Source organism: Anthonomus grandis, chromosome 2, assembly GCF_022605725.1.
Source record: "Anthonomus grandis grandis chromosome 2, icAntGran1.3, whole genome shotgun sequence".
NCBI classification, from domain to species: Eukaryota; Metazoa; Arthropoda; class Insecta; order Coleoptera; family Curculionidae; genus Anthonomus; species Anthonomus grandis.
Genome location: NC_065547.1, coordinates 21,968,987 through 21,983,363, shown reverse-complemented (window position 1 = coordinate 21,983,363; position 14,377 = coordinate 21,968,987). Strand labels below are relative to the sequence as shown.

Genomic DNA, 14,377 nt, shown 5'->3' with positions numbered 1-14,377 from the left:
CGCTACAAGCAACAGTAAGATAATGGATTATAACAGAAATGTACACTTTTTAATTAAATTATACATTTAATAACACTTTTACGAAGAAAACTTAAATAGCAAGTCACTTATAAATTTAATGCATATAATCCATTGTCTTACTGCCGCTTCCAGCAGTTACTATGACAACCGTCATGATCAACTAATCAACAATCCTTGAGCCGTGTTTACTATACGGCTTTTAATATTAGGCCAAATTTAAACTGCCAATACTTCAAAAACTATCAATTTTTGGACTAGATAACCTTATACAAAGTTAACCTTATTTTTAATTATCTTTATGACAAAATTATAAAAATAAGGGGTTTCCATTTAAAAAAAATGACTTTTAATGATTTTTTCATTTTAATTTTTAATACTAGTTTTTGACCCCCTGTATCGTTTTTTTAGTTAAATATTAAAATAGTCTTTTAAAGTGGTCCTTCCTCTCAAATAAAATCAAAACTAACCAATAAATAAAGGCTACTAAAAGGGAGTAATCGGTAATTATGTTAGGGCCTATAAACATAGTTTTTCACATGAAATTAAAAATATATCAGAAACGGTTACACTTAGGTATAGGATATTAGACACAAAATATACCTAGAATTTCACGTGGAAGCCAAAAATGTAAAAATATACAGGGTGTTCCATTAAAAATAACGAAGTTGACACCTACTTCCGGTATAACCGGAAACGTCACAACTGTCAAAATATTTTAGTTGTGTGGCCCCCATCGACTGTGCCCTGTTGCCAAATTTTCAAAATTTTTGAAAAATTAGTTTCTTAGATATCGATCGCGTCTATTCATCGTGAGACACCCTGTATAGTTAATGACATAATGACAACCGAAAAAAGTTCGTTAAATTAAAATTAAAAGTTAAATTTTCAAAATTGAATACTAAATCATAAAGTACACAAAAATTAAAACCGGAGATTTTTTTTTTTAATTGAAAGAAAAGAAACGCAATCTTTCTTAATTTTAAAATTTATGAAGTTTTATATGAATGGTCTTATAGTTTTTTTAGACAACCGTACATATCCTCTAATTTTTAACATAATATATTCTTGAAACATTTTTAATAATATATATGTTAGATTAAACTAAGTATGGAATCATTACATTGAAATCCCGCAATGTCTTTTCCTTATTAATTAACAAAAAAGTTATAAAAAAATGCAAAAATTAACATTGGGAATTTAATTTGCTATACAATATAGTGCTCATAGGAAAAAAAGATTGATGATGGACCAGCAAACACTAGATTTTTAAAATTTTCACTTTCTAAAAATCCTTAAAAAAAATAAAAAGATTCTCCGGCATCAGCAAATACCCAAACTTTGGCATTATTTTATTTAGCACGCTTAATTTTTTATAGTATCTCTTGTGGTATCCGACATTACAAAAGTATTTCGAAATTGAGTTAAGAAAAGTAGAACTGCACCAAAGCTTTTGATAAACTTGATGATCATATTTGGTTCAGTTTCTTGACACTTCTAAGTGTCATATTTTAACTATCCCTCAAAAAAGACATTGAGAACCAATTCAAAATTTCTAACTCTGTAATTGGAAGACACTTGCAAAGATCTTGGAGCACTGTTTCAACCAAATTTAAAATTTAATGAACATGATCGGATCATTGTTGGAAAGGCATACAGAATTATTGGCTTCTTATTTTGTTATTCAACTTTTTTTTACGAACTGAAACCATAATATTATTATACAATGCACTATTAATGGGCACTACAAGCCGAATTTAATGTTGACCTGATTAAAAACGCTTAAAACGATTCTTAAGGTTCCTTTATGTCAGAAAGTTTGGTATATATCTATATATGATTTCCTATAATGCTTAATAAGATTCAGCGACTGGACAATACGAGAAATTTGCATTCTGCCCTTTTTATCTATTATGTTGTTAAATCACATTAAATATAAAGATAATTTCGTATCATGAATTCTAAATTTCTTGTTCCAAAAATATATCTAATAAGAAATAACAATAGTGTTCTATACTTAATAAGACTAATCGTTCACCTATAAATAAGATACATGAATGTAAACATGTAATAATTAACTGTGATATAGACATTTTAAATTCTTCTGTAAAATAAATAAAGGATGCCTTTAAAACAAATACCTAATCTGCAAAGCTGTTAAGTGTTAAAATGTTATTTAGATGTATAGTTTCTTTTAACTTTTTTTAATTTGTCTAGGTTTAATTTTTATGTGGATATTAGACATTATTTTTTATCAGCAGTAGCACTTTTTTATTTTGTTTTAAGAGAGGATAAATAAATAACACTTAGGAATTTGTGGTTGGAAATAAGTAAAAAAAAATATTTATATTCAGAGTTCTAACATTTTCAGTATTTGTTCTATAATACCAATATTAAATTAATAAGAATATCAGATTTATTTAGAATGGGACAAATAGACGCTTGCAATGGTTTTATTTTTAAAAGTGTGGTAAGGCAAATAACGAATAAATTGACAGTTGTTATTTTCGAATTATGATTTTCTATTATATAATCTTGTCTTGGTACTATTTACATGGAAATATAATCTATTTAAAAAGAAAATACGAAAATGTACGGATAAAAAACCCTATAACATAAAAAAAAATTATAGGTTCTATTAAAGGAACTTGATAAACAATGTTATTATATTACGTAAATAGGTATTACGAATTTAGAAAACTTATCGGAAAAAAATATCTAACTCTGCTACATTATGATTTAATCAACGACGTCAAATTTTATGGTAATCCAGCAAATTCTAATCTTTATTTTATTGCATCGCCAGGCATGCAAAAAACATGTCGGCAGTTCGATATTTTAAGCCAAGGTAGAGGGATTTGCGCACACTCATCCGTCTATATCTATCCCACTCTAGATTGCAGAATGTTGGTGTGGCAGGACGGGTAAGTTTTACTCGTTTTTTTTAGTTGCTTCTCGACTTCTGCTTCGCGATGTTTTCATTTTGTTGCGACCCAGTCCTGCTAAGGAGAAGAGAGGGGGACCGAGCTATTTATCATTAGTAAACTTGATATTTTACTGCGCCATTGTACCTTTCACAGAATAATCATTTTATTTTTTATTTTCAGGTGACCGAGTTGGCAGAAATCGAGGATTGGAACGTTATTTAGGTAGAATTTTATATTTCCAAATATATTTTAGTAATAAATGATATTTTCATTAAGTGTGTTTTATTTAAGTTTACATATACTTGAGTTTTGAGTGCCCCTAAAACCAGTTTTCTTCGATATTTTATATAGTTACTGTCTTGATAAGGAAATATTCACTTGCATAGCATATCACTCCTGGAATTTTACACTCCTATACATTATTTTACAAGGAGATCTATTTATACCGTTTTGCTATTTAAGTAGGCTATTGCTTTGATTAAATATTTTGATCCAAAAGAAAAACTGATGTTTAACCCTGTAATAAGAAAAATAAATACGACCGTGACATCACCTTTTCTATAATACTTCACTAAATGACCTAATTAAAAACTCATCTTTATTGACTGTCATATTGCACAGCACGTTTACTTTACTAATGGTATATAATCTAAATTCTGGTAGGAAGTAATTTAATGATTTTCGATTAACACTGAACTTTTTCGATTTTATGTATTTAAATTTTATATCTTTGCCTCTTATTTTATATTCACTTTAAAATTTGTAAAGATGATATGGGCACTTCCTAAATATGTACTGACTGAACTTTGAATAAGTCTAGAAATATTTTGAGTGTAATGATTTTAACTTGTTCAAATAGCAAAGGCTGAGAAGCACGATCTTAAAAAAAAGAAACTCTGAAGCGTCAAATGTTAGTTTAAGGAAATGCTTATAAGACTAAAACCTGACGTGCTAAAAAAATCAGAGATTCTTCTGTTTAAAAATAAATGCTTCTCCTCCTTTTTCAGAAGGGATACAATTTAAAAATCAAACCAAAAAATTAAATTATTTAAAATTAAATGACACCATGACCCCCCATTATGTGGCAATTTTCAAACTAATTTTTATTTTTGCAAACCAATTTAGAAGCAAAGTAGTATTAATCATGTAATAAAAATTGCAAAATATTAGGCACCTTCCACATACAGGAAAGAAGTGAATTATCCCTTTTTGGCAATTTTTTCCTGATATTTTTCCAAAAGAAAATCATAAAAGTTCCATGACTATACTGACTTGACAGATGATTTAAAAGCAAAAATATGATTAATTTTTTTTTAACTAAGAATTTTGATTTTTTAAAGTAAATTGAAATAGAATCATCAATTATATTTCACTTAAAACTTAATATTTTCCCCTTGCAGATGACAATTCTTTATATCTCATTTAAAGCTTGAATTCCTTCTTAGATATTCCTAATTGAATAATTAATTTATTTTTAAGTAATTTATATGAAATTATATAGTAAGGGGGCGGTGTCAATTATTAGTTACAATTATAAACAATTTACTTTAGTAGAGTGGACTTTTCTAAGGCTCATAAGGTTAAAAGCGTATATATAAAAAACTATCACCACCAAACTTAGTTAAGTATTGAAAGTTTTGCATACATTCTCTAATCTCTATGTTGTTTTGTCGACATATCAGACATACAGATGAGGAATTTCATGCCTGTTTTCCTTTTCATAACATGAACACGAAAGACATGAATTCCTTTTTTTTTTAAAACACTGAAATATTTTACTTAAACCTGATTTAATAGAAGGGTTTGCTCTACAGCAGCAAAAAATAAGTTTAAAATCAGAGTTTTTGCTAATATATTGTAAAATGTAGCAGCCTTAGAAAAGTGAAATAATTTTGTGGCCCAATGTATTTGTTGCAAAAGAAAAATATGTTTATAGCTAAGATGACAAATAGGTTTAAGTAATCTTGAAAATCAACTGGTTAAAAAAAAGATGAGTTGATGTAATATGTGGATCCGGTTAAATAAAAGGTCCATTGCAACAACACACTACATATTTACCATATACTATTACCATTAAACTATCAAGAAAAAGCATAAAAATACCAACAGACTTAAAACTCAAATGAATGATAATAATCCCAGAAGATGATGCATTAGGTAAACAAGTTAGAGAATCTATCATTGGATTGCACTTGGATTACCAAACATTATCTCTCTTGATAAAGCAATGGATAATGGCTGAATATAGCACATATTAAAGAAAGCAAAACCAGGAAGAATATCAGGGAAGTATAACTTATACTGGTGAAACGTTAATTAGAGGGTATAATCCAACTACAAAAAAATGGCTTAAGTGCACCAGTGGTTAATGATGGCCACAACTAACCTTGTTTTAATCCATATTGAACTCCCTTCTTTTCTCTTTATGACATAAAGAGAAGGTTAAAAAAACAGATTTTCTTTACCAACAGACCAATTCTCAACATTACCAAACTTAAAACATTTAGGTCAATAAATTAAATATATTACTCATATGATATAAAAATATTTATTTTTGGATGCAAATACATGTTATTACAAAGCCAATATATGTTATTGTATATATTTGAAATACTTAGTATTCTGGCCAATTGTAATTTGACAAAAAATTTTGTGTTACCCCAATAACTTATAAATTAGGGCCTGTAATGTAATCTTTATTTTAAATTATACTTATTTAGATCTTCAGCTTGTCATCTGTATATATATATATATATATTGATTTGAATTTTATAACCTTATTGCTCCCTAGTGAAAAAGGTTTTTCTGCCCTATGCTCTTAAAAAATACTAATTTGCCATTAGACATGTTTATTTAATATTAAAGGACCATTGCAACTAGTATATTATTAAAACTATTTACTAGTTATTTTACACTTAAGCCCAACCTCTTAAATCAATAAAAATATACAGCTGCCAAATGACTACAGTAGCAACATTGTTCAACACAATTTACTGTATTTGAGTATATTTGCCGCCACCAACATTCTATTTTGCCATATATTTGTTAAAGATGCTACAAAGTCTCCTCCAGTGGCACCTTTGATGACAAAAGACACTGCAAAATAGATTATTGGTACAGAGAACTATACCATAAGAAACATTTATTAACCTGTCTAGAATACAGCTACAGAAGTGGTTGTGTTGCATTGACATTTTCAGAGAAATCAGTGAGTTTTTCCGAGAACCACATTTTTAACATCGTTTAGGAAAGCATTTTCAGCTCATACTCATCATTACTATTAGTTATGCAAAGAAGACCAAAACAAAAAATGGGATAAAGAGCATGGTGTTAAAAATAAGTGTCACAAGGACATTTAACACAGCAGGACTACAAAAGAGATACACTATCAGATCCTGTTTATATTGTATATGCCTTTTTAAAAGGCATACAAATTTTAATACTTTTATTTTTACATGTACGAGCACTCTAATCTCTCAATTTGGTCTCCTGTACATAGCTGACTTTAGCACTGATGAGGAATTATTAATAAGCTGAAATCTTAATGTTATTAAACAATTTTTGCTCACTACACATTTTATCACTTTTAATATTCTCCCCAAGATGCTAACATCATTTGAGAAACATGGTGTCTCGAATAAAATAAAAAGTATTGGCGAATGGTAAAACTGTTTTGTGATTTGAGTGTCACACCACAGGTTCCAACAGTCTATAGTAGACTACAAAGAGAATGTTAAGTGCAAAATTTATCATGTATGCACTTTACTTTTATTGTTTAACGCCTGTCTTCGGCCTTTATGTGTATATGATATAAAAATAAATGAAATGTAAAGATCAAAAGAGAAATTGATAATTAAAAATCTATTTATTTTCTTTTAACTTAATACAATAAGGAAACAAACAATAACAAACATAGAAATAACAACATAAACCTGCGCCTCCAAAACCTGAAAGAAAATAATAAGACCTAAGTGGTGCATCTTGTCCCCATTATTTTATAAATGTGGGTCAAGGTTATAATTAGAAATCAATTATTACACAACAATATAATCCCTAGAAGAAAAAAATTGGTTTGTAGACTATACATTTACCTATTATGCTGCAAGAGGGTATAAAATTGGTGGTATCCCCCATATACCTAGGATATTTTAAATCTCTATTTTGGCATGAAAAGGATACACTTGTAATCTTTGTCCCATGTCCTGTATGAAATTAGCTGCTTGTTGTCGGTACTGTAGTTCCTTATAGGCATCAAATCCGCATTTTCGGGATGGGGTATTTTCCAACTGTTCTTTGGTAAAATACCATTTGTCGTTGTTATTACTCGGATTAGCCATTTACACGTTACACCACACGAAAGAGGAGCAAGGCAGATGGCGTTAGGTGTTGTTGATTTATGGAAAATACGACTCATCGAGACGAAAAAGGCATTAAGAAAAACGTTTATAACTATGAAATTATCGCGTTACTTTATTAAGAGATTATGGTAAAATTTCAATTACACAGAAAAAGATTGTTTGCGTCACTCCTTTATGGGGTTTTCCACGAAGTGAACCACGGTTACGACGTTCGCGAGTTTTGTGAGTATTTTAACGGTTAAATGCATATAACTAATGTGTACCTGTTTAGTAAGTGTTCCGTTAAGTTTCTCAACGATTTTAACAAGTTTTGAAGGTAAAATATTCGTAAAATTGGAAAATACATACACAGCAGCCCTGGAAAGATGTTATTCACTGCTCGATGGCCGACCGACGACTCAAATCAAATCACTGACTTTCGGCACATTAAAAATCAGAAACATGCAATAATCTATTGTCAATACACTTAATAATTCACAACACGAATTTTAATAGATAAATTATAACAAAATTAGGTAAAAAAGCCATAAAGTTTATCAAAATAAACACTCATCTGACTAACTGCATACCTAAATTTACAATGAAAGTGACAGGGCGTTTGACGGTAAAGACAGCAACCGGAAATCGATGAGACCCAAGCCGGCCGTTGTCAATTGGTCAATTTCGGCGCGCTATTTGAATAAATCCTTTTAATTGGTCAAGTATCATAACCTAACATTTCACACGTTGTTGCCATGGTTAACATTTTACACCGTTGTACTGAGACGTCGAATTAGGAGACAGGCAAATCGAAATTATTTATGACTTTCGTAAAGCCCTTCACCTTTCACCCGGACATGGTTTTGTTGACTGTCTGCGTTTTAAATACTTTTAAATGATGCTGTGGGTCGAATTTTCGAAAAAGGGAACCTATAATTTCTTATACCTACTACCAATGTGATTACGGTGGAATGAGAATGTTATTTTTTGTACCGTTCGTCAAACGCTTTGCATATTTATTGTTTATTTTAGGTTTTCATGTCTTTATAGCAAAAATAGTTAGGTTGGCTTCACGGTGGATGAAGTATCAGGCTTAAATATAAACATTTTAAAAATATCTCTTTATATAGCGGTGTAGAACATAAAATGTATGCAAACATTTTTATTTTTTTGTATACCTACACCCAATAGTGTAAGAAAGTTAGGATTTGATTTAAAACATTATTTCCTACAAGCCATTTTCAGTAGCAAGGTATAGAGAAATATCTCCTGAATAACCTAGAAGTTCCCTGAGATTTAGATATGGTAAGGTATAAATTCAAATTCAAAATACTTGCCTATATAAAAAAAACAATTCTAACTTCAAAATTGGTGCCAAAATTGCAAGATAAGGGAGGACTGAGAAGCAAAATCCGGGAGGGCCTTAATTATATATATTGATTGTCCAGGAACTCTACCCGCAACCTTTACAGAGTGAATCTATCAGAAAATTAGAGATTTTTTTTAATAACTTAACTACCAATGTATATATATATTTTTTTAAATGTGCAGATATGTTTTATGTATCAACAGGAATATTAACAATTTTGACTAGTGCAGTCCGTAAGGAGTTAATGGTAAATACTATTTAATAAAAAACCAATGCCACTACATTTTTCTAAAATAAATTTAATTTTTTAAATACTCGTTTAGTTTTAACAGTTAGTAAATTTGCAAATAGTAAAGTAATAATTACCAAATTTGTATTCTTTTTTTGTTTTTTTTTTATCTCATGCACTGTTTTTGCATACATTAATAAAAACCATTTTTGGGATGGTCAAATTGATAATATTTACTCAACAATTACTAAAATTATTTTTCTTAAGTTAATTATTTTAAAATTGATTAACTTTCTTCTTGGAAAATCATGCAATTTTTATGTGTAAATTCCCAATAGATTAAAAAGTTCTGGGGACTAAATTCTAATGTTTAAATAATTTAATTTATTATAAACTTAAAGCTAAATAGAAAATCGTTATTTTATTAAAAAAAATACAATAACAATAGCAGCAATAACAAAACAAAACAAAATATATATATTTAGTGTTCTAAACAACGGCCACCTGATTCAATACTTAACATTGCTGTTTTTGATGAGGGATTTAAAAAATAAATATTATTTCAGTAAAATGTAGTGGCGTACTGTTTTTTAATTAAATATTATTTATTATAAAATACAGACGTCACTGGTTAAAATTAAATTTTTTTATATACATTTATATACATTTTTTTTCTTTTTATTGGAGAATGACCCTGTAAAGTTTGTTGGTAGAGCTCCTGGATACCCGGTATATTATAGCATTTCAAAAAATTTATGTTTCCAAAACTTTTGCGTTTTATTATAATCTTAGCAAAAATGTATTACTCATTTTTATTTCAAAGTGCAATCGTTTGCATTATCTGCAATTATAACAATATCATCTGCGTATCTGATATTGTCAATATGTATCCCGCTATACACGTAGGGTTTTATCTAAAACCGACTCAGAAAACACTTCGAGTAGATATTAAATATCATCGTTAATCAAACGCAGCCTTATCTTACACCCTTTTTTATATGGAACTGTTTGGTCGTTATGTTTATGTTCATTAGTATAAATTAGAAGGTTATAAATTAGAAGGTGCCCGAAAACATATTAAGGACCTGGGGTTTTGATATTCGTCATAAGCTTCTCCGCGTTCTGATGGTTTCTCTTATTTATATACTTGATCCTGTCAGCTCTTCTAATAAATCATGAAGTTGTTTGGACAGTTTTCATTAAAAAGCTTAATTGCATTTTTATTCCAGATTTCCGATATTCTGTATGTATCCACTACCATTTCATTATTTTCGTCTCTAATTATCTGTTTCTTGTGATAGTTTTCAGCTATTTCTTTCATTTTTTTTGCGTATGTTGAAAATATCATTAAGACGACTGAGATATTCAGCTTCTTTACTTCATCCAGCAAGCCATTTTTCCTTTGCTCGTCTAATCTCATTTCTGGTTCTTCTTTGTAGGTCTCTATACTTGTTATTGTTATGCATTTTACATAGTCTTTGTTTGTCCATTAGCTCTAATATTTTTCGGGTAGTTTAAAGTGTGTTTTTCCTTTTGGAAAAACTCTGAGATTTCAAAAGTTTTTTTATGTTATGCTCACCAACATCCTTCAACATCACTGACTGAATTTATGGTGTCGTGTTTATTATTTAAGTATTCGAGCGTTCATTTTCCGCATTTTTTATTGGTTTTATGTCAAATCCTTTTTTTTAGGGATGTTAGCCCTAACGAAGCTGTGATCTGATTGGATATCAGCACCTGGGGATGTAGTAATACTGGTTATCAGGGTCTTGAACCTATAATTAATCATGATATAATCTATCTGATCGCCTCTATACTTCTAAGTATAGAGGCGAAGGTGTGGTAATTGATGTAGACAGTGTGGGGTTGAGGTATAAGCATGAATTAAGTTAATATTGAGTTTTCCACGCAGCTGAAGTACTAAAAGTCTTTCAGAGATAGGAATAAACTTTCTTACTGAGTTCTTAAGTTCTTTATCTATAGGGGTATTCCGACTTCATGTCGCTGATTTGGTTTGTCATTATCGTTTCCTGAGAAGTAAAATACCTTCTTTTCTGACTCAAATAGCCATTACCAGGCCATCGGACTTCACTCACTTCCAAAATATTGATCTCCAGCATTTTCATTTCTTGGGTTAAGTTGTGTAGTTTTCCTGCTGCATTTTATGTTCTAACAATCCAGGTGGTTATTTTATCAATCTTATTTAGCTGAAACCGGAGGATTCTTCCGCACCTCTTGATCATTTAAGATCGGCCCGGGACTATAGACCGGTCTAATGTAGTGGTACTGGTTTCCCGTTGCTTTTGTGTATCTCCATGCCGTTGGCGTTATTTGGTTCATCGACTTTTGGGACCGATTTCTTCATCCGAGGACAAGGAATTGTCATTTTCCCTATTTCTCTACAGCTCATTTACCCAAGAAGATGTTGGCTGTTGAGAGGGGCCTGCTTATTCTGAAGGACAATCACTTGACTGAGTCTCGTGGGTTATCTCGCAGAGTGCACCACGTGCAGGTTAGGTTGTCATTTCGGTCGGCTTTTCCGTATTTCTGTCACCTTAGAGTTAGAATATATTAAAAACTATGGTTTTTTATAGTACTACAAAAAAGTTGAGTTTACTATTGGGGACATTAAAACATTGGAGATAAACCTGCAAAAAAATCGAAATTGTAAAATTATTTATGAAATGTTAAATAGTACAAAGCGCATATTATAACTGAATCTTTTGCCATTGATGAAGATGAAGAATATAAAAATATTATTTACGGAATCCATTTACAAAAGTGTTACATAGCATACCCATACAAACATATATATTCAGATACAAACCTATCTATAAATCAATGAAAGGTGTAGATGAGTAAATTAATTAAATCCCCTATGAAATAATATTCTTTAACTGCCCCTTAAAAGATGTAATCCTAGAGTAAAAAAAGCTTATCTGCCTGACAGACCATTAGCACTTCGAGCCATTCGTGTAATTGGCTCATTAATAGCATAATTGGTATGGTGGAATGGGACTGAAAATATTTCTGATTGTCTATTTAATCTGAAAGGCACCCTAAGTTTAAAAAGAGACAATAACTCGGGACAATCTATTGTAGTAGCATTTAAAACCTTATGCATAAAACATAAGTCGAGTAATGTTCTTCGTGACTCTAATGTGGGTAAGTTCAGGTTATCCCTGACCCACTGATAGTAATACTCCTGTCTCCTGTAATCACATCTAAAAGCAGCCTCCCTTAAAAATTTATTTTGAGTTTTTTCAATCTGCTCAATGTAGCAGTTATATGACGGGGACCACACAATTGAGCCATGCTCCAAGATGGGCCTAACAAGAGAGCAATAAAGTAATCTAAAAGTAAACAAAGACAAATCAGTTGTAGACCGTTGGATAAAACCCAGCATTTTCATTGCCCTTCCAGTCACCTGATTGATGTGACTTTTAAAAGACAACCTGGGGTCAATAAATATTCCTAAGTCAGAAAGCTCTGTTTTGACACCAATTGCTACATTATTTATTTTATTAAGAAAAGCAATAGAGTTTCTTTGCTTAGAAAAAGTAATCTTATGGCACTTATTGATATTAAGGGACATTCTATTCAAGTGGCACCAATCAAAGAACAAATTAAGGTCTTTTTGCAGGAGCACAGCATCGGAAAGGGATGTGATAGGCCTAAATAGCTTCACATCATCAGCAAACATTAACACACGACAATTTTCAAGTTTCCAAACTAAATCAATCAAAAAGAGGCAAAACAAAACAGGGCCTGAGTGAGAGCCCTGTGGCACCCCAGATGGCACCAAAATTTCAGAGGAACATGTACCTCCAAGATTAACAATCTGGGTTCTACCTCTGATGAATCCCGAGATCCACTGAAGAAGAGGCCCCACAATACCTAATGCCCTAAGCTTCTGCAAGAGTACCCCATGGTTAACCCTATCAACAGCCTTGGAAAAATCTGTATATATTGAGTCAACCTGAAGTCCCTTCTCCAAGCAGCGGTAGAGGTAGTTGACATACAGCACCAAATTAGCATCAGTAGATCTGCCTTTTATAAATCCAAATTGCTCAGGATTAAATAAATATTTAAAACTCCAGGCAATCATATGACTGACCAGGCAGTCAAGCAGCTTTGGCAACTCAGATTGGTTACACACAGCCCGATAATTGGAAATTTCATTTCTACTACCAGATTTAAAAATGGGTTTTAGAAAACTTCTCTTCCAGAGAGTGGGATAAGAACCAGTACCTAGAGATTTGTTAAAAATGAACAGTATTGGTTTCGTAAGAACACAAACGCATTTCTTTAGGAAGAATGCCGGAATCCCATCTGGTCGAGCGTAGAGCTTATTCTTAGAGGAAGTAATAACCTCATAAACATCCTGCGTTGATAAAGTTAAATTGCTCAGACAAATTGATTTATCAAAATCAAAAGATGGTATGTCATTGACTTGCTCATCCAAATAGACGGATGAAAAGTATTCTGCAAACATATCCGCAGTATCCGAGATATTCATACTAATCCTGTTATTGTATGTCATTCTGGAGGGAAGGCTAAAACCATTTTATAATTGACCAAATCATACTACGTTTACAAACATATCATCTTATATCTTTAGTAGTAGTAATAGTACAGAAGAATAGTTTTAAGTATATAATACAAACAGTGTGAACATTGCATGTAATTTTTTTTGTTGATAGACTTATCTTTTATATTAATAAAAATGTGCATTTAATAGTAAAATTAAGATTGTATATCAAATGGTTTGCTTAAATTAATAACTGACAAAAAAATATATATAAAACATCTTAATCTTAGAACATTAAAAGGCTTTTCAATGGTCTAAGATCTTAAGCTGCCGCAAAATCAGCAGAATATAAAGTATTGAGCAACAGTCACGAAAGAAATAAAAAAAAGCAAAAAAGAGTATTTATCTCTAGTATAACAAAACATAAGCATAAAAGTAAAAATCTATGGCAATGTGTAAATAATCTCTGTAATAAGCAAAATTCATTAAAAAACAAATAGCGGAACTAAAATCAACTACGGGACGTATTATAGAGAGCGACAAGGAAACATCCGAATATTTTAATATATTTTTTTGATAAATAAGAGAAAGAGTTGCTGCACAGATATAATGTACAGATAATCACAATGAAAACCTAGAATACCTTGAAAATTGATGTTATTTGTTAAACACAAATTGTTTAGAAGTGGATTAAAACAAAAGAAATTGCTTGGCAGGAACTTGAAGGCAGAAACTATACAAAACGTGCTCAAAGAAATATTTAATTCAGTAACATACATTATTAACCTATGTTTTAATATCTTATATTGAGGTTAATAATTTTTGACTGGTTTCTTTGATTTCTAATCTGTCTAAAATTATTCAAAAGCTGATAATCAGTTTGGTTTTCGACCAAAAGGATCAACTGAAGACGCAATTATCAAGTGGGCTTTCACTTATTGTAAAGAAAACAAAATATATTAGTTT

The 14,377-nt window shown here is 30.7% G+C and overlaps 1 protein-coding gene and 1 long non-coding RNA gene across 2 annotated transcripts in view; one reads left to right on the top strand and one right to left on the bottom strand.

Moving 5' to 3' along the window:
* Positions 1-7,868, bottom strand: part of LOC126733644 (cyclin-T) — a 64,478-nt gene extending 56,610 nt beyond the window's left edge. Inside the window, exon 1 of the mRNA XM_050437040.1 lies at positions 7,125-7,868. Within this exon, the coding sequence (XP_050292997.1) occupies positions 7,125-7,282 (158 nt within the window). The 5' untranslated portion in view covers positions 7,283-7,868. The remainder of the gene's footprint in view (positions 1-7,124) is intronic.
* Positions 2,580-3,220, top strand: LOC126733646 (uncharacterized). Its single transcript, XR_007659802.1, has 2 exons — positions 2,580-2,942; positions 3,126-3,220. It is a non-coding gene; the product is annotated as an uncharacterized LOC126733646 (long non-coding RNA).
* Positions 7,869-14,377: the final 6,509 nt, after the last annotated feature.